Source organism: Entelurus aequoreus, linkage group LG15, assembly GCF_033978785.1.
Source record: "Entelurus aequoreus isolate RoL-2023_Sb linkage group LG15, RoL_Eaeq_v1.1, whole genome shotgun sequence".
In the NCBI taxonomy this organism is placed as follows: Eukaryota; Metazoa; Chordata; class Actinopteri; order Syngnathiformes; family Syngnathidae; genus Entelurus; species Entelurus aequoreus.
In genome coordinates, this window is record NC_084745.1 from 51282842 (window position 1) to 51304656 (window position 21815).

General features: G+C 40.0%; 2 protein-coding genes across 2 annotated transcripts; one reads left to right on the forward strand and one right to left on the reverse strand.

Annotated features, from left to right (window-relative positions):
- The first annotated feature begins 876 nt into the window (after positions 1–876).
- On the forward strand, positions 877–21074 carry LOC133630331 (major histocompatibility complex class I-related gene protein-like). Its single transcript, XM_062021892.1, has 7 exons — positions 877–1177; positions 17544–17701; positions 18388–18654; positions 19226–19504; positions 20272–20682; positions 20746–20850; positions 21049–21074. The coding sequence occupies exons 1-7, from the start codon at positions 1032–1034 to the stop codon at positions 21072–21074; spliced, it is 1392 nt and encodes a 463-aa protein (XP_061877876.1). The 5' UTR covers positions 877–1031.
- LOC133630500 (uncharacterized) lies at positions 1629–8353 on the reverse strand. Its single transcript, XM_062022113.1, has 6 exons — positions 8306–8353; positions 4993–5042; positions 4909–4957; positions 4615–4770; positions 4391–4489; positions 1629–4124 (listed from the first exon to the last, which is right to left on the reverse strand). Exons 2-6 carry the CDS (start codon positions 5016–5018, stop codon positions 3687–3689), a joined length of 768 nt encoding a protein of 255 aa, XP_061878097.1. The 5' UTR covers positions 5019–5042; positions 8306–8353; the 3' UTR covers positions 1629–3686.
- Positions 21075–21815: the final 741 nt, after the last annotated feature.

The following is a 21815-nucleotide window of genomic DNA, read 5'->3' on the forward strand; positions in this document are numbered from 1 at the left end:
ACGCTTGACTGAACAAAAAGTTGCTTTATTACAAGCGAGCGTGGTCATACAGAACTGCAGTTCCTGGAGGAGGTCAAGTCCAAAAAATGTGGCACTCCTAACTTGGAGAAGCCGAAGCAGTTTTATATTCCTCCTTCCTGTCACATACCAACATCCCATCTTATTGCCCATGTATTGCCTGAACTACTCCAGTCTACATGCAAATGTCAAACTAACTATTTAATGATGTGCTCAAACTGAAATACTACTATTTACTTCAAGTGATGGTGTGCTTTCTCCAAGATATTCACCATATGAGTTCATTAAGGCACTTCAAACTCCTTGCCCTGCAGCTTGAATTCTGCCATGGCCAAGCTCTCTTCATTGTAGGCTGTTAGAGACCTCCCTCTGTATCATTTATTATCCTTGATTTTTTATTTTTTTGTCATAAAAAAATACAATTATGTGTGCTTACGGACTGTATCCCTGCAGACTGTATTGATATATATTGATATATAATGTAGGAACCAGAATATTAATAACAGAAAGAAACAACCCTTTTGTGTGAATGAGTGTAAATGGGGGAGGGAGTTCTTTTTGGGTTGGTGCACTAATTGTAAGTGTATCTTGTGTTTTTTATGTTGATTTAATAAAAAAATAAAAATACATTTTCTAAAAATGTTTTTATTTTATTTTTTTAATTTCTTGTGCGGCCCGGTACCCATCGATCCACGGACCGGTGGTTGGGGACCACTGATGTAGAGCACGGCTGTCAAAGCCATGACCCGGGTGTAATGATAGTGTTTGGCCACATGGTGGTAGTAAGAGTCTACAAATGACTAGGAACCAATATATAGTATGTGTCAGGTAGGACTCTTTAGAGAGGAACACACCTTGTATGCACGAGTGTTGAAGTAGCGTTGGTGATATGTGATCGTGATTAAAAGACACTTCTACAAGTCATCCAACGATGTGTTATTTAAAACAATAACACAACATAACATGGTACCAGGAGTAAATGAAGAGTGAAGTGGTGTATTGTGGAAAGCGACATGGATTTGAAGCCACCTGAAAAGCTGAAGCTGAGTGGAAATGTCGACAGCAATTGGCGCACCTTCAAGCAGCAGTTCCAACTGTACATGGCGGCTATGGGACTGCTACACTGCTACTTTGCTACACTGAAGGACTCTATGATAAGGTACCAGATTGTATGTGGCATAGAAGACAAACAAGTCAGAGAAAGACTGTTGAGAGACAGAATTGTCGTTCACTGTAAAAACTGTTGCCTAGATCTAACTCAATAAAAATAAGGCAACATTTTCCAAGCAATTTTTGTTAGTTTAGTCAACTAATTGGTATTTTGAGTAAGTAGAACTTAATAATATGCATTTCGATTTATGCAAAAAGATTAAGTTGCGTTTACAGAAAAAGCCAACAAATTGAGTAAAATCAATGTAAAAAAAACATCAGCATAATAAACACACAAGACTTAATTAAAATAAGTAACATTTAAATGAAAAAATAATTGTACTCAATTTTATTAATTTTGACCAACTTACCCTTTCTTTGTTTTGAAAATGGAAACTGCTTAAAATAATTACTTAGAATAATAATAAAAAAATCAAGACAAATCAAATTCCAACCTTTATTAAATCATTACCATATAAAAACAGTGGCAATGAGCTGGACAGTATGAACAGTCAACATCCATATTTAGTGCATAGAATGCATGACCTCAACTTTTTAAAGTGCTGTATAGAACACCTTCACAGTAGTTTTCTTTTTTTAACCGTATACATATTATTAAAACATTTTCACAAGCCATATCCAAACCGTGTCAATAAGCTGGAGAGTATTAACAGTCAAGAACATCAGTATATGGTATAGCTCGGTCGGTAGAGCGGCCGTGCCAGCAACTTGAGGGTTGCAGGTTCGATCCCCGCTTCCGCCATCCCAGTCACTGCCGTTGTGTCCTTGGGCAAGACACTTTACCCACCTGCTCCCAGTGCCACCCACACTGGTTTAAAATGTAACTTAGATATTGGCTTTCACTATGTAAAGCGCTTTGAGTCACTTGAGAAAAAGCGCTATATAAATGTAATTCACTTCACTTATTTAGTGCATAAAAGAATGCATGACCTCAGCATCTCAAGTTTTACTTTGAACATTCACAGTACAGTTTCTTGCTAAAACAATTTAACATTAAGATTATCTGTACTTCTGTAACAATTCACAAGCAGAACACCTTCACCATAGTGTCTTTCAGTGTGTATATTTTGAAACATTTTAACTGAAACAACTCACAGATCCCTCCTTCTGACCAGCTGGAGCTTCACAGTGGGGCAATTTAGTGTGTATAAAACATTTAAAAAAACTTAATTTACACACACCAGAAACGATGACCTGTAGCTTTGTATAAAACCTGAACAGGACAAACCGTTACAACATTCTGAAGAATTCCACTCAATGAACAATGTATAATGATTTTAAACAGACACAAGAAAATAGCTGTTCAAAAGTGCAAGCTGACAGTCATGGCTCACTGCCTAAGCTAGAAGCTTGTTTTTGAGAGTCATGAATTTGGGGGTTGGTTTTGGGCGCAGTGTGTCGAGTAGGGATGATGTTTGATAAGGAATTATCGAGTTCGAGCCTATTATCGAATCCTCTTATCGAACCGATTCCTTATCGATTCTCTTATCGAGTCCAGATAGGTTGTTGTATATGGAAAAAACCACACAATATTTGGTTTAACAAAAGCTCACTTTTATTGTATAATAAAAAATTTAAATCTAATAAATAAATAAATATTGACTGTTACCCACCTAAAAAAATAAAATAAAATAAATAAATATTGACTGTTGTTACCCAAAGTATATTAAGTGGGATTTTTCAGAAAACAAATATATACAGTAACACAAAAACAACCTGTCTCTGTGATCACTATAGGTGTATAAATAATAATATAGTGTTAAATAAAATCAGTCCCTTGGGCACAAAACTGAAAATACAGCTCTCCAAAAAGTGCACTTCTGCTGCTATTTGACATAACCGTTTGTTATGATGCTTTGACATTTTTGCACTTTATTTCTTTATTGAAAGACAATTCTATGAAGAGAAAAGTTGTTTGCAAATGTGGTTACAATGCTAAAAAATGAAAAGTTAAAGCTAAAAAAAGAAATACACTCTATTGAGTTAACATTATTTCTTTATAGGGGGAAAAATGTTATGAGCTAGAGAATATAACAACTACACTACCCAGCATGCAACGGGAGTTACGAGCATGCGCGGTAGCCCCGAAAAGTGTTGCATGTTGCCACGCTGTGAAAGTAAACGTCAAGAACTCAGCCAACACGGCTCGTCTGCATTATTTATAATTAGACAGACAACACATCTACAGTGTGATTTTGTTTAGTTTACAAGGAAAGAAAAACAAAAGTTAAAAAAGGGAGATATGTTGTATATATATGTATGTGCTGCGGTTGTTTTAAGAACGTTGCGACAGCTGCCGTAAAGGAGGTGCGTTGCTAGCCTGGTTGCTATGTTTCCGGTTGGTTGTAAAAGTGTTCGTCATGTGTTTTACCCTGCTAAAATCTCTCAGTAAAGTTATTCGATGGATTATAGCTTTTGTTTTGAACTTTATTACACCTTGGAGCGCTTTTTCCCGTCCATTGTTTTCCTGCTTTCGCTATCTGCTCCTAATGACTGAGCTACGTGACGTCATTTCTTGTGATGTCCCACGGAGCATTTCTGGTCGGGACGGGATTCGAATAAAGAATCAACTCTTTTCCTTTACTATAGTGGTCTCGATAACCGGTACCGGTTCTCAAAAAGGGATTGGAGTCCGAGGACTCGGTTCTTTTCTTATCAAACAACCGGGAAAACCGGTTTCGAGTATCATCCCTGGTGTCGAGTCCCACAAAAAGTCTTTGAAACACCTCAAATGTTTTGGAAAGTTTGGATGGATACTCCAGATTAAGTGCATACGTCAACCCCAGAAGTAGGCAGCATGCTTTGGCCAGGTTTCCAAGATGAGTAAGGACTGGTACTCCCTCAATGATGATTCCTACTGCATTTGGCTCACGACAGATGTAGATGCTCATATTCTTCATTTCCAGGTCCTCATGAACAGTGGTCTCTGCAGTTCCCTTTCAGATACAAAAACAGTAATTTAAAAAAACAAACATGTAATTTTATATTTAATATAACTTGTGTGATTTAATCCAGATAATGATTACTTTTGTGAAGACCATTTTGAAAACTTTTGAATTCTAATTTGAGATCTTGTACATTAAACTTGGTACAATAGATGCATTTCCAGCCACATGCTTTTTATTGGCATATAAAAAACCTGAATAGAACCACCAAGCTTGTACATCAGACTGATCCAAAGCTGCTTTTAAACAATACTTACACAGTAGTCAGAGATTAGCTCCTGTCCACTCTCTCCCGTGTACTCTATGAGGCATCTCAGAGTCACATCTCTTTTCATCACTGCAGAGGCACTTGGGTCCTAGAGTTAATAGAAGAATAATAAATAAATGAATTTTGTTGGCAATTTTACTCCAAATCTGTGATATCGTTATTAGAGCATGATTACAGATTCAGTTTTAAACTTTTAAACCACTTTTAACCCACCTGTATCAGTTCCATCAACAAGTTCTTGATGCGCTGACCAGTCACTCCTCCTTTTGCACTGAAGAGCTCCAGGAGTTTCGGAGTGTACCTGTCCAGCTGGGACATAAATGTTGATTCCAGTGGAACAGCAGTGCACCTTCGCAACTCTTCATTAATCTGTAAGACAGCAAATGTTGACCGTTACTGATATTAAGGGTTTTAGTATACATTTTCAGGCAAAAAGTGAGTCTAGTATGTCATGTCCAAGTCACAATGGAAACTTGGTCAGGAAAAATAGAATGACAAATCATTTACCTGGAATGGTTCGAAGAGGGCAGGCCATCTTTCCTTAAATTCTGCCACCCCAGCAGGAGACTTGGCAACAACTTCCTGTCTTCTCCAACTGTATACGTTCTGGCCATCATATCATTGATGCTCCTGGCACAGTCCTTTTACACAGAGGGCAGGTGAATGAAGGACTTACTTGAGGTGAGTTGAGGAATTTGACTTCTGGGTGGTATCTTGACAGATGAGAGTGAAGGGAACTCCAGCATTTAAAAGAGCATGCATGGGCAACGTATATGAAAGCAAGGGAAGGCATGGCTGTGTCCAAAGGTCCCATGGTGCAGTCTGTAATGCTTTAAAAAATCACTCTTGGTTGGTACTACAGTGCTGCACAACTTACAGGGCCATCCCATCTGTCATTGTAGAGAGAGAGAAAAAAAAGACAAGTTATGGTTCATGTCTAACCTCATGGATATATAAGCCTAATGAGAGCCCTTTATATCGTTTTTTTTTACACCCTAATATACTCAATTGCAGTGTTTCCTCTGGATTTTTTTGTAGCCGCGGTGGTCTAAGTTGGTAACCTAGCAACAGTAGGGTGGTCCGGGGACATGCCCCCACGGAAGAAATTTTGAAAAATGACCCTTTAAATGGTGACTACTGGTGACATTTTTTTGGGGGGGGTGGAATGTTGAGATTGAGACTTACACAATGAGTGTTATTCTTACAAGAGTAGCGTTTTGCCTAAGAGTGTGCATGGACAACAGGTCTGAGGGGGCTTCAGATAGCTCTGTCAAGTGTACCTAGCTCATACTTGCCAACCCTCCCGTTTTTAGCGGGAGAATCCCGTTATTCAGCGCCTCTCCCGACAACCTCCCGGCAGAGATTTTCTCCCGACAAACTCCCGGTATTCAGCCGGAGCTGGAGGCCACGCCCCCTCCAGCTCAATGCGGACCTGAGACTGAGTGGGGACAGCCTATTCTCACATCCGCTTTCCCACAATATAAATACGCTTGCAAGTTCCAAAACGAATGGAAACAAGAATTTCAGTTCATCCAGGACAGTTCGAAGGGGAAGGTGTATGTTGCCTGTAAATATGTAGAACAGACTTCTCCATTGAACACGGTGGCCGAAATGATTTCTCAGTCATGAACGGAGAAGTTAAACAGGACAATACTGCCATCTAATGGATAGATAATTCAAATATTTATTTTATGTAAATAAAATAAATATATATATATATAGCTAGAATTCACTGAAAGTCAACTATTTCATATATATATATATATATATATATATATATATATATATATATATATATATATATATATATATATATATATATATATATATATATATATATATATACATATACATACAGTGCCCTCCAAAAGTATTGGAACAGTGAGGCCAATTCCTTTATTTTTGTTGTAGACTAAAAATATTTGGGTTTAACATCAAAAGATGAATATGAGACAAGAGATCAACATTTCAGCTTTTATTTCCAGGTATTTACATCTGGATCTGATACACAACTTAGAAGATAGCATTAATTGTAATGGAACACAACATTTTTAGGTGAGCAAAAGTATTGGAACATATAAACTTAAAATAGATTAAAGTGAATAAGACTTAATATTTAGTTGCAAATCCTTTGCTTTCAATAAGTGCATCAAGCCTGTGAGACATTGACATCACCAAACTGTTGCATTCTTCTTTTGTGATGCTTTTCCATGCTTTCACCTCAGCCTCTTTCAGTTGTTTTTTGTTTTGGGGGTTTACTCCCTCCAGTCTCCTCTTCAGCAGGTAAAATGCATGCTCTATTGGGTTTAAGTCTGGAGACTGACTTGGTCAGTCCAAAACCTTCCACTTCTTGCCCACGATGAACTCCTTTGTTGTTTTGGCAGTGTGTTTTGGGTCGTTATCTTGCTGCATGACAAAGGATCTCCCAATCAGTTTGGTTGCATCTTTCTTTAAATTAGCAGACCAAATGTTTCTGTAGACTTCTGAGTTCATGTTGCTGCTGCCATCATGTGTTACATCATCAATGAAGATGACGTCCCAGAAGAAGCCATGCAAGCCCAAGCCATGACATTATGTTTCACAGATGAGCTTGTATGTTTGGGATCATGAGCAGATCCTTTCTTTCTCTAAACTTTCGTCTTTCCATCACTTTGGAAGAAGTCAATCTTTGTCTCATCAGTCCATAAAACTTTTTCCCAGAATTTTTGAGGCTCATCTCTGTACCTTTTGGCAAATTCCAGCCTGGCCTTCATATTCTTCTTACTCATGAGTGGTTTGCATCTTCTGGTGTAGCCTCTGTACTTCTGTTCATGAAGTCTTCTGCGAACAGTAGATTGGGATACCTTCACTCCTGCCCTCCGGAGGTTGTTGCTGATGTCACGAACGGTTGTTTTAGGGTCTTTCTTTATAGCTCTCACAATGTCTCTGTCATCAACTGCTGATGTTTTCCTTGGTCTACCTGTTCGACGTCTGTTGCTTAGTACACCAGTGGTTTTTTTCTTCTTCAGGACATTCCAAATGGTTGTACTGGCTATGGCCAATGTTTGTGCAATTGCTCTGATTGATTGTTCATCTTCTCTCAGATTCACAATTGCTTCTTTTTCACCCATAGACAGCTCTCTGGTTTTCATGTTGGTTCTACCTCTAAATGCAGTCTGCATAGGCAAAACCTATCCTACCCAATGTGAAACTGAGCTCAGACATTCAGTGCTATTTATTGTTTGAATAATCAATGTAATTGGGAGACATCTGGGCAACAAAACACACCTGTCAGTCACATGTTCCAATACTTTTGCTCTGATGAAAAATGGGTAGTTTCAAACAAAATGTGCTATCTTCTAAGTTGTGTATCAGATCCAGATACCTGGAAATAAAAGCTGAAATGTTGATCTCTTGTCCCATTTTCATCTTTTGATGTCAAACCCAAATGTTTTCAGTCTACAACAAAAATAAACAAATTGGACTCACTGTTCCAATACTTTTGGAGGGCACTGTATATATATATATGAAATACTCGAGTTGGTGAATTCTAGCGGTAAATAACCACGCCCCCCGCCCCCCTAACCCCCACCTCCGAATATTGGAGGTCTCAAGGTTGGCAAGTATACCTAGCTAGCTGCTAGCAACTTTTAATGCAAGCTAGTGAAGCAGCTTTAATGTGGCTGCATATAAACTGAAGAATAAAATATTAAACTACCACGCAAAGAAAACGCTAATTATAAACTGCACAGCTATAAACAATGTTTGGTTGAAGTTAATGAGCTGTTGGAGGTAAGGGCACATTCGAAATGGCGGTCGGCGGGAAAAGTAGCAAACTAAATATAACGCTGAGCCATGCTTTTGAAAATGTATACATTTCAATCCTGGCAAATACTGACTTTTAACAATATAAATTGTTACTTACATGAGTCCGGTAAAGTGTTTCCTTGGGCTCCGTGAAGAGACGTGTCTGGGCTTGTTCTTCCACAGCTGCATGCAGGTGGGCGGGGCCTGACGTTTTAGGTCTGATATAAACCTTTCAACTGAGTTTTGCTAAATCAATTTATGTTGGAAGTCCAATAAAATAAATTTTATCACATAAAAAAGTAAGTTACGAAAATATTCACACTTTTTACTTACAGATAACTCAAAAACTATAAAAATAAAAATACATTGATTTATTGGAATAAATATACTTTTAACAATAAAGTATATTGGACAATACCACTGAAAGAGTTTTTACAGTGTTGGCTGTTGTTATGCTGTTTGGACTTATGCGTGCCCTGAACCTCAGCTACACTTTTGAGGTCATCCAAAACATTTGCATGGAGCTGCTTTGATCATTAGTGAGGTCTTAGAACATGCTACTTGGAAGCTTCAACGTGTTGAGCTTGTGTAAAGATGGAAAAGCACAGATGTAGGACAACATACATTTTCATACATTGTATACATTGCATTGTCCATTGCAAAACACTAAATGTTCTAATAACTCCTTTTGTTACTCAAGCAGAAATGTGCAAATAAACAATATACATTGTACAGTACTATCATAGGTATTACACCTTTCATTAATCAGGTGACAATTGGCGAGGCTTCATTAAAGACTTGGCGTGAACTTTACTCTTAATCATTAATGAAACCTTTACAAAGAAAAATACCTTTAATTGTTATTATTTGTTACTCAAATTGCGTTTGCAATGATTTGGAGTAAGGTTTACTAATGACAATTTCCAGTGTCAGTCTCTGAGGTACACGGTGCACTAAAGAGCCTGGACACAAGTAAAGCAGCAGGACCTGACCAAATTCTACCTTTTCTCTTCAGATTGGCTGCACATTTTGTTGCTGAGCCTCTCTCATGTATTTTCCAATGAATGAATGAATGTATTTATTCCGTCAGACAGACATATATAGCAACACTTCATCACTCTTTGTAGTTTGACAGACATGCAACGGCACCCACCCAAAAGGGATACGGGAAAAAAGCAGGAATGCTTATCCATGTCCCGCCCCTAATTTACAATCAACATATATGTTGGTTATATATGTTGGTTATATATGTTGCTTATATATGTTGGTTATATAGTCCAAGTTTCAACAGCAGATTTGATGGATACATGACAATTTCAGAACAAGTATAACATCTGATAATGACAAGTCAGTATACATACACCAATATGGATATAATAGCATTGAGTGAGCATGAGATTAGCTCCATCTTGCCTGGGTATCTTTCGTCTTCTGAAGCCTTGTCTGGTGTGTTATGTCCCTTATTCCACGGTGACTTCTTTTGCACCTGTGTCCCACAGTTGAGATAGTCCAAACAACTAGTCATGTTTTTGATAGTTTTTCCCAACAACACATTTTTTACCGCAAGGTTGAACACTCTTAGGCTAGAAGACAGATGAATTTCTCCGCTCACATTGTCCCACAGTTTCACCCCCGCTATACATCACGTTTGAGCCTTGAATGTGGAATTGACTATGTTATGTTTGAATTTCAGAATTGTGGACCATCTCTGAGTGAAAACAGACTCTGTATATTTGCAGGTGGAGCCCTTTGTGTGGCCATAAACATAACTTGAAGGCTCCTGTATTGGATTATATCATGTAGTAGAAGAAAATGAGTCATTATGAACAGATCATTGGTATGAGCTCTATATGGGGCATAATGTATCATTCTAATTGCCTTTTTCTTTTACACTTTTTATGCCTTTTAACCTGAGTCTTACAAGTAAAAGCCTTCCAAAAATCAGAAAATGGGCCTTTCTTCTTCCCCTGTTAAAAGGAGGTGAATCCACAAATATAAATAACTACAGAGCCATTTCCAAATTGGGTTAATGTTGTAAGAGTTAGTGAGAAGTGCTTTCTGATGACTTCACAGCCCTGAAACACTATCCCCTATTTGTTCCCACTACCGCACCTTAAGTTGGAGTCCTTCTTCTCGTTATATGCAAATATAATGACAATAAAGTCCATTCTATTCTATTCTTTTCTTTGATTCAATGAATAAGTTGGTGAGCAGTAGAAAAACAGCCGATGAGGAAGTTTGGCGGCAAACTTGTCACACCTGTTGTGCTTGTCAGGTCAGGTGATTTCCCAGAAAAGCCACGCAGGCATTTACCTGATGTGGCCACAAGGGGCGCTTGTAGAAGACTTCTTGTCAGTTGACTGCTGCCACTTTTCAGCAATAGCGCCACCAGGGGGTGCACTGCAAAAACTGAAATCTAAATAAGATGAAATATCTCAAATAAGGGTGATATTTGCTTATTTTTACTGATAAGATAATTCCTCTCACTAAGCAGATTTTATGTTAGAGTGTTTTACTTGTTTGAAGTGTTTTGCTCCTAAATGATCTCAGTAAGATATTACAGCTTGTTGCTGAGATTTGATGACCTGTATTGAGTAAAACATGCTTGAAACTAGAATATCAAGTGTTGCAAAGCTGTGTCATCAACACTCACAAGTATAAAACTACTTTTTTAAAGTAATAATTTCTTATTTCAAGCATGAAATAAAAAATCACGACTTTGACACAATTGTGTCTCATAATTAAAACAGATGACAGCCAAATGGACTTTGCTGTTTTATTTTCAATGAAACAATAGAAAACACGTACTCATATAGTAGTACAGTTGGCACAGTACAGTAAACTGACAGTTAATATTTAAACATTTCACATTTCTAACAATTTTGAACAGAAATAGTTCATGCACATTCAGATAAATTCTTCAAAATGACAATTAAAAACATTTTGGCCGGGGGCCGGGCTGTATATATGCGCACTAATTGACTGAAAGAGCACGCACTTGGCGCGATGATGTCATGTTGTGGATGGAAAAATGCATTTTTAGACCATATGATTTGCCTGAGCGGCTAGGAGACCCCGAGAGTAACAAGCGCTTGCCTTGTTGCCTTTCCATTAAGAACAATAAACTAGTTTTTAGTATAAGTTTGCTGGTTTCAAGAAATGTAATGCCGAGCGCATATCATTATGTCAAGATAATGGCACTAGCATTTACTTCATTTAAGAATATTTTTCAACATATTGAGCAAAAAGGTCTCTTTTTTTTCTACCAAGAAAAGTGCACTTGTTATTAGTGAGAATATACTTATTTTAAGCTATTTTTGGGTACATTGAGGTTAGCTAATTTTACTTGTTTTTGAAAGTCTTGACAAGCCAAATTGTATTGTTCTATTGGCAGATAATTTTGTTTAGTTCAAATAAAATACCCCTCATTTTTGTATTTTTAAAAAAAGACAAGCTGCAAAAAAAGATGACTATGTCTAGAGTGTAGGCAGTGCTGTTAAGTTTCTCTGTGTGTGAATAAGTGGAGAATGCGGAAACTTTGAGGCATGATGCAGCTGACTTGTTGATAAACTAGTTTGAGAAGAATGTTTTTGTTTTGTTCATAAGTGGACTGTACTTTTCACTTTTGTAAATATTGACTATTGTGTGTGAAGTCCTACTAAAGGTGAACATTCAGTTGAAGAATTAGGCCATCAAGTTAAGATAAATGGCTTGAAAAATGTGGATCAAGGATACTTTATTGAATTGATTTGACTTTTATATTTGAGATTGTCACCTTATTGTGGTTAAGAGCTACCAGCAGGAGCTTAGTCTTCAGGTGGCACGCCCAAGTTGCACAGGTGTGACAAAGTACAATCCTCTTCTCCAGGATGCCAGCACTATTTAGCTTTTATTTAGTAAGTGTGCACACTGACACTTCCACACACGGCTGCAGGATCAGTGCTTGTGCTCCACACACACACATTTTACACATATCCTCTTTTAAGCAACATCATTTTATAGCTGCTAAACCACTTAAGGGGCTAATCAAAACACATTAGATTGATGCATTTTTGTGGACTTTATTATTTTTTAATGTTCTTTTTTTTCAATACACAAACCCCAAAAGCAGTGAAGTTGTCTCGTTGTGTGAATGGTAAATATAAAGAGAATACAACAAATCCTTTTCAACTTATATTCAATTGAACTGCAAAGACAAAATACTAAACGTTCAAACTGGAAAACTTTATTTTTGGCAAATATTAGCTCATTTAGAATTTCAAAAAAGCTGGCACAGGTGGCAAAAAAGAGTGAGAAAGTTGAGGAATGCTCATCAAAGACTCATTTGGAACATTCCACAGGTGAACAGGCTAATTGGGAACAGGTGGGTGCCATGATTGGGTATAAAAGCAGCTTCCATGAAATGTTCAGTCATTCACAAACAAGGACGGGGCGAGGGTCACCACTTTGTCAACAAATGTGTGAGCAAATTGTTTAAGAACAACATTTCTCAACCAGCTATTGCAAGGAATTTAGGGATTTCACCATCTACGGTCTGTAATATCATCAAAAGACTCAGAGAATCTGGGGAAATCACTGCACGTAAGCAGCAAGGCCGAAAACCAACATTGAATCCCTGTGACCTTCGATCCCTCAGGTGGTACTGCATCAAAAAGCCACATCAGTGTGTAAAGGATATCACCACATGGGCTCAGGAACATTTCAGAAAACCACTGTCAGTAACTACAGTTGGTCGCTACATCTGTAAGTGCAAGTTAAAACTCTATAATGCAAAGCAAAAGCCATTTATCAACAACACCCAGAAACGCCACCAGCTTCGCTGGGCCCGAGCTCATCTAAAATGGACTGATGCAAAGTGGAAAAGTGTTCTGTGGTCTGACGAGTCCACACTTCAAATTGTTTTTGGAAACTGTGGACGTCGTGTCCTCCGGAACAAAGAGGAAAAGAACCATTCGAATTGTTCTAGGTGCAAAGTTGAAAAGCCAGCATGTGTGATGGTATGGGGGTGTATTAGTGCCCAAGGCATGGGTAACTTACACATCTGTGAAGCCACCATTAATGCTGAAAGGTACATACAGGTTTTGGAGCAACACATGTTGCCATCCAAGCAACATTATAATGGACGCCCCTGCTTATTTCAGCAAGACAATGCCAAGCCACGTGTTACAACAGCGTGGTTTCATAGTAAAAGAGTGCGGGTACTAGACTGGCCTGCCTGTAGTCCAGACCTGTCTCCCATTGAAAATGTGTGGTGCATTATGAAGCCTAAAATAGCACAACGGACTGTTGAACAACTTAAGCTGTACATCAAGCAAGAATGGGAAATAATTCCACCTGAGAAGCTTCAAAAATGTGTCTCCTCAGTTCCCAAACGTTTACTGAGTGTTGTTAAAAGGAAAGGCCATGTAACACAGTGGTAAAAATGCCCCTGTGACAACTGTTTTGCAATGTGTTGCTGCCATTAAATTCTAAGTTTATAAATATTTGGTGGAAAAAAAATAGCTTCTCAGTGTGAACATGAAATATCTTGTCTTTGCAGTCTATTCAATTGAATATAAGTTGAACAGGATTTGCAAATTATTGTATTCTGTTTTTATTTAGGAATTACACAACGTGACAACTTCACTGGTTTGGGGTTTTGGAGATTAATTATGAAATGCTGTTCCTAGATTACATACATGCTAATAAATAAAACTCAGCAATGATGTATTTTACAGACAAAAAGTGACACACTTTATCCCATGCTTGTGCAACAGCACACATCTCATTGTGAAAAATGTGAATGTTTGAAGGGAACAAAATGTGATCTCTGAAAGGGTTACATGTCTCACATTCTACACCAGGGGTCTCAAACATGCGGCCAGCGAGCCAATTGCGGCCCGCGAGACGTTATTGTTTGAACGAACGAATCTTTTGAGTGAACGTACTGAACCGAATCACTTCATGAACTGATTTGTTCCTTTCTCAGTTCAGTTGAGCTCCGCCGCGACCATGTGACTCACTGAACCCTCGACGTCGGCGAACGACGCAGCCAGCTACTCATCATGGGGGCGGGGGAGGGACTGAGCGAACGATTCGTTCACCGCGGATTAACGACATGAATCACTCAGTGAACGACAACGCTCTCGCTCTCTGCTCTGCTTGGCCCAATGCCGCGAGTGATTCTCCTCCCGTCGCGGGATATGTTTCATGCCATTGGCATCCGTTCTCCATTCATTCTCCAAGCTAACGGCTAACGTTGACTCAAGCCACATGAAAACAAACACACCACACGCGCCCCGTCCCCATTATCTCAACACATAAAGTTATGAGAGTAGAGGAGACAGAAAGAAAGTCAGTGCAGGCAAGGCAAGGCTGAGCAGCAGCGACGCGAGGGGGAGGGGCGGTAGTGTTGTGTCGTTCGCGAACGTGATTCAGGTTCGCGCTGCACTCAGTCACTCATTCAGAATCAGGACTCGCTATTTTTTGGGGGGGTTTGGTGAACAAAATTTTTGAACGACTCAATTTAAGGAACTGATTCTAGTGATTCAGTACAGTCAAAAGAACTGCCGATTCCATCACTAGTGCAACCCGCGAGTTTTATATGAATGGCGCTTGACAGCGCTGTGTGCAGAGCTGAAGTATTCTTGCCAACCCTCCCGATTTTCACCCTTCAACAATACTGAGGACAACAATATTGAGTCAACAATACTGAGGACAATAATGTTGAGGGCACGAGGTTTAGTGTCCACTTTTTCTACATACTAACAATGTGCCTGCACAGTCACATGTTATATGAGGCTGCAACAGACACACGTAAGCGACTGCAACGCATACTTAGTCAACAGCCATACATGTCACACTGAGGGTGGCCGTATAAAAAAACTTGATCAATGTTACAAATATGCGCCACAATGTGAACCCACACCAAACAAGAATGACAAACACATTTTGGGAGAACATCCACACGTAACACAACATATACACAACAGAACAAATACCCAGAATTCATTGTAGCCCTAACTCTTCCGGGCTACAAGGAATCTACCAATCATGGTGTGGTATATGGCTCTCGAGAGCCGAACATTGACGTCACTTGCGTGATGCAAGCAGAGAAACGTTTTGCTGCTTTTCCACGAGACCCACACGCGCTCTCCCTCCCTCCCTCTCTCGCTCTCTCTCGCTCTCTGTCACTGGAACGACACACATTGCGGAAATAACATCATCCTTTGTGCGTCGGTTAAATACAAATATATTCCACAACCCCAAACATGTCTTTTTCAAAGCGTGCAGTGAAGAGAAAGGTTAGTGATGAGCAGAGACAATTCCAGGAAAAGTGGGAGATGCAATATTTCATTGTTGAGCACAGGGGCACCCCGACGTGTCTTATTTGCACAGAGAAAGTTGCGGTGCACAAGAAATACCATTTAAAACGTCATTATATAACTAGACATGCTGAGGAGTATGCAAAATACCAGGGAGATGAGAGAGTGAACCGGGTTGCACATTATGTGTATGTGTGTACATTGTTGCTGACTGGAGAAATCAAATTATTATTGTTAGAATAGAATAGAATAGAATAGAATACAAAGTACTTTACTGATCCCTGGGGGAAATTCAGCACCACAGTTCGCTCACAATAGACAAGAATAACAATAAATAATATTATATATATATTATATATATAAAATATAAATAATATAAATATATTCTACATATACTACATATACTGTAAATTTAAGTGCAGTCAAGGAACATATGCATTATAGAGTCTGATGGCTGTCGGTATGAAGGACCTCCTGTGTCGTTCCGTGTTGCATTTTGGGAGTCTGAGCCTTCCACCGAACGTGCTCATTCTCCCCGCAAGGCCGAGTGTAGCGGGTGGGAGGTGTTGTCCATAATGGCTAGGAGTTTTGCTAGACTTCTCCTCTCTTGTTATTACTTATGACTGATTTATTTACTTAATTATCATTTTGTTCATTTACATTTTGATTTTATTTTGTGTTGAAAATAAAAATAAAGACATTTAAAAATATTTTTTTTAAGAAATCTTTTCTTGCGGCCCAGCCTCACCCAGACTCTGCATCCAGTGGCCCCCAGGCAAATTGAGTTTGAGACCCCTGTTCTACACAGTAGGACACCCACCCAGACATACCACATACAGAATCACAATCAGAAATACTTGAATAATCCCAGAGGGGAAATACAGATTTTCAGCACAATCCCATTCAAGATCAGACAAACATTACAAGGAAGACAGAACAGGATCACTGATGGGTCTGCCAACTTCCGGCGCCCCTTAAAAAAAAGGTGAGAAACAGGTAAACACTGGGGGGTGAGAAAAAAAAATTCAGTGTAAACCTGGGCCCCTAGAGAGGGGGTCCAGACTGAGGACAAGGGAAAAAAACTCATAGCCATAGCACCCATAAACATGTGTGTAAGAGGGAAACATCAAAGACCACAAAGGACATTAAAGACATTAAATAGCAGAGCTGATGCAACCAGCCACTTCTACACATACTTGTTCATACAATAATGTGTGTCAAATGAGCTTTGACAGGGCGCAGGCTGGACTCTGGAGCCTACGTTAGCTGTCACCTGGCTGTGCTACACTCTGGACAAGTCACTAGTTCATTACAAAAAACAGTCGCCAGTTGATTGTAGAGCAAGGATGTGACTGTGCATGTGTGTTACACACATATCACTGTCGGACAAACATGTGCGCCCATTAGAGGCTGCATTGAATTGTATTGTGACACATTCAACTTCTACTCAGTAAGAAACGTTGTTCTTAATAATTACTGAATAATGACCTTAGTTACCTTATCATGATGTGTTTCATGTGCTCTTGTAAAATGTGTCATTGAATAATAATACAGCATTTACATAATAATACTCTGACTTGTTAAGTGGTTCATCATGAAAGAAAATGAAACAAATTGGGTGCATGACGCCAGGCACTGTCAAGAAGAGTAAAAAAGACAAAGATTGAAGGTGGCAATGAATGGGGTAGAGGGGCCCACAAAGATACTCTTTCAGAGGGACCACAATTCCCAGCAAGGGCCTTGACAAGCAATATTAAATAGATGATAAATAACTATGATATCAATAAATGTAACAATGTTATATAGCAAAGTAAAAGTTGTGTTTCTTATCTAAGTAAATGTAACTGGTTACTACTCACCTATGTGGATAAGTGTGTTCACTTTTGACAGCTACCACAAAATAAAAGTCAAAACATAATAAAAATGATTTATTTGTCATAAGAAACCATCTTTATCTTTCATGACGGTCGCTGCGTTTAGAAACAAGCATCCAGTCAATGTTTGGCTTCACCGTGTCTAATTTCACTTTCACTTTCTTTGATATTGTGCCAGCAGAAGCGTCTGCCTCACACTTTTCCCCCACGTTCAGCACTTTGGCCACAGCCAGTCAATGGCATTAAAAGTGACAAACATCTTTTTGTTTCGTGCTGACATCATGGACTTGTTTTTATTCTTTCTTCTGGTCGTGCAAATGCACAGCGTGACGCCTGGTAAGTCCTTTTTATAACTTTATAAATGATTATTCATCAATCCTCTTTGTGCCTTCACTTATTTGACTTCTGAGAGTTTCTATTACTTATTAATTATATTTATTGTTATATTATTCAAGCCTTTTATTACTTAAACCTGGTTCTTTTTAAACATATTTGATTGTTTTCCCTTTTTCTTTATCATTCAACAAAATATTCAAAGTGTTCCAAGAAAGTTCCAGAAGCAGAGAAATCCGTAATTTGTTTTGGCTTCAGTTTTTTCTTGTTGAAAGACTTATTTGTCCAAGGCTTGTAAGAAGGAACACTGACTTCCTGAAATCTTCAACCACGGAAGTGTCAGAAAGTAATCAAGTGTAGTAACATCATCCCGCCACAAGGTGTCAGTAAGAGTCGACATCAAATGGGCAGAACAGCTTGTGTTCATATTCAGCCTCCATTGGAGAAAAGATATGTTTATTTTCAAAATGTTGAAAGTGTCAACAGATGTCCAATAATAAAATATATTATTCATGTGTTGTACTTGTCATAGAACACCATGTGAGTCTTGACTGTGATATCTAGCAGTGTTTGATGTTGACTTTAAGACCCCACTGAAGACTGAATGAGCTCAAATATTCACAGTGCAAGATTGTTGAACATGAAACTAAATAATAAAAAGTCATCTTGTTGTTGTGTTCTTCTTTCAGTGATTCACACGCTGCAGTATTTCCACACTGCATCCTCTCAAGTTCCAAACTTCCCAGAGTATGTGAGTGTTGGTTATGTTGATGGAGTTGAGATTAGTTACTATGACAGCAACATCAGGAAAGCAGAATCCAAACAGGACTGGATGAACAAAATCACAGCAGAGGATCCAAAATACTGGCAGATGGTAACAGAGATCAGTGTTGTTAATGAGTTTAGTGCCAAACACAACCTTGAAGTTCGTAAGAAGCGTTTCAACCAAACTGGAGGTTTGTTTATGTTGAACTTTCTACTACTTAAATATATTTGATGTACTCTTGTTATACTGTAGTAAAACACACATTACTGCACTGATATACCTTGTCTCTGTCCATCCCATAATAACCTACACTAATACTGTGTGTGTGTGTTTGTGTGTGTGTGTGTGTGTGTGTTTGTGTGTGTGTGTGTGTGTGTGAGTTTGTGTGTGTGTATGTGTGTTTGTCTGTGTATATGTGTGTGTTTGTGTGTGTGTGTGTGTGTGTGTTTGTGTGTGTGTGTGTGTGTTTGTGTGTTTGTCTGTGTGTGTGTGTGTGTGTGTGTGTGTTTGTGTGTTTGTCTGTGTGTGTGTGTGTGTGTGTGTTTGTGTGTGTGTGTGTGTGTGTTTGTTTGTGTATATGTGTGTGTTTGTGTGTGTGTGTGTGTGTTTGTGTGTTTGTCTGTGTGTGTGTGTGTGTGTGTGTGTGTGTGTGTGTGTGTGTGTGTGTGTGTGTGTGTGTGTGTGTGTGTGTGTGTGTGTGTGTGTGTGTGTGTGTGTGTGTGTGTGTGTGTGAATGCTTTACAACACTTTGTGTGTCTCAGGTGTTCACATTGTCCAGAGGATGTCAGGATGTGAATGGAATGATGAGACTGATGAGGTTACAGGTTGGCAGCAGCAAGGTTATGATGGAGAAGATTACATATCGTTGGACATGAAGACATGGACATGGACTGCAGCAAAACCACAAGCTTTCCCCGACAAACTCAAGTGGGACCAGAACATACTTCTACTAGACTACGAAAAGTATTATTTCACTGAGGAATGTCCTTCTTACTTGAAGAAGTATGTGAACAATGGGAAGAAGGTCCTAATGAGAACAGGTAGAAGCACACCTTGTACTTTCACCTTTTAACATGTTAGCACTCCCCCTATAGGAACATTACTGATATTACACTCTGTCTCTTTCTACTCTTTTCTCTTTCTCTCACCTCCTCTCCATCTTTACCTCCATCCACACCTTCTCTCCATCTTTACCTCCATCCACCCCTTCTCTCCATCTTTACCTCCATCCACACTTTCTCTCCATCTTTACCTCCATCCACACCTTCTCTCCATCTTTACCTCCATCCACACCTTCTCCCCATCTTTACCTCCATCCACACCTTCTCTCCATCTTTACCTCCATCCACACCTTCTCCCCATCTTTACCTCCATCCACACCTTCCCTCCATCTTTACCTCCATCCACACCTTCTCTCCATCTTTACCTCCATCCACACCTTCTCTCCATCTTTACCTCCATCCACACCTTTTCTCTATCTTTACCTCCATCCACACCTTCTCTGCATCTTTACCTCCATCCACACCTTCTCTCCATCTTTACCTCCATCCACACCTTCTCTCTATCTTTACCTCCATCCACACCTTCTCTCCATCTTTACCTCCATCCACACCTTCTCTCCATCTTTACCTCCACCCACACCTTCTCTCCATCTTTACCTCCATCCACACCTTCTCTCCATCTTTACCTCCACCCACACCTTCTCTCCATCTTTACCTCCATCCATACCTCCTCTCCATCTTTACCTCCATCCACACCTTCTCCCCACGTTGTCTTCTGTTCACACGTGACATCACTTCCTGTGCAGAGCTTCCAGAGGTGTTCCTCCTCCAGAAGACGCCATCCTCTCCAGTCACCTGCATGGCGACAGGTTTCTACCCCGACCTCGCCGACCTGTTTTGGAGGAAAGACGGCGAGCAGATGTTGGAGGACGTGGAGCACGGAGAGCTGCTCCCCAACCACGACGGAACCTTCCAGATGTCGGTGGAGCTGAAAGTGGAGGTGACGGCCGAGGTGGAGGGCAAGTACGAATGTGTGTTCCAGCTGTCTGGCGTCAAGGAGGACCTGGTCACCAAGCTGGAGAGAAGAAGCATCCTGAGCAACGCAAGCCATGAAGGTGAGAAAGACACATTTAGTTGGAGATGTTTCCCATCACAAGTCCACCTGTCACCATTATTGATCCATGTCACCATGACAACGCTTGACGTCTGCATGCAAAGTAGTCATGAAGGGTTCCTCTTCATGCTTTGTCACTCCACTTGTGCTTTTTTGCTCTCCACAGACAACTTGAGCGTCGCCCTCGCTGCCACGGCGGCGGTCGTCGCTGTGGCGGCCGTCCTGGCGGCCATCATCATGGTCATGGTCAGGCGTCACAGAAACAGACAAGGTGAGGGACACCAATGTCCTCCGTCTTCTTCTTCTTCTTCTTCTCGGTCCAGGCCGTGAGTTGATGCTTTCATCCGGGCTGCATGTTTTAGTTGCCTTCCAGCCAAACACTCAAAGATCCACAGAGACAGAGCGCACACTCTCACATAGAAACACGTGAGGAAAAAGTCCATTTCACCTTGTTTCCCTTTCATTTCAGCCCAGTACGATCCAGCTCGTAAGTAAAACATCTTTTCTTTGAGCCGCAAGAAACAAAGCCGTGGTGAAGCGTCACTCACATGGAGGTCTGATGTGGACCTTTGTTACAAGTTTAGCCTGAAAATCCCAACTTGGGCTGACTCCTTCACAATAAAAGAGCCTCCTGTGAGCACACGCAATACAAAGTGTGGCATATCTCACGTTTGACATGAGTCCTCATGATGAGGATCAGCCAAATGAGACCTCAAGTGTGCTGACTCATCAAGAAGGTATCCTAGTCAGGAAGTAGAAGAGCAGCACTCTGCTTCTTCGTGTTTCCAAGTCACACCTCAAAGATCTGATGTGAGTGACGAGGCACCTTCTGGATGTTCTTCCTTCACCGTTTGAGTTTGTCCCGCAGCTCGCCACGGCGGCGTGGAGCTCTCCGAGAGGGTGGCGGCTGAAGGCTGAGTAAGTCTGCACCTCCAAATGTTCTTGTGTGAAGATGATGTTCAACTTGGTTCTGTTGGGAATGTGCTGAGTCATCTTCTTCCTCCAGGATGCTTTGTGCACTGGAACACAGAGAGATGTCTCCATCGCTGAGGGACGTCATGGAGATGTGCTTTGTTCTTCATCCCACTGCTCCTCACGCTATTCCATCTATTCTTCTTTGGCCGTTAAAATACTTTCAACATCAAACGTTGGTGGCTATAAAATCATTCGGGGCTCACGTTTCATGGCCTTGACATCATGACGAGGATTTCTTCTTTCTTTGAATGGCCGCTGCTT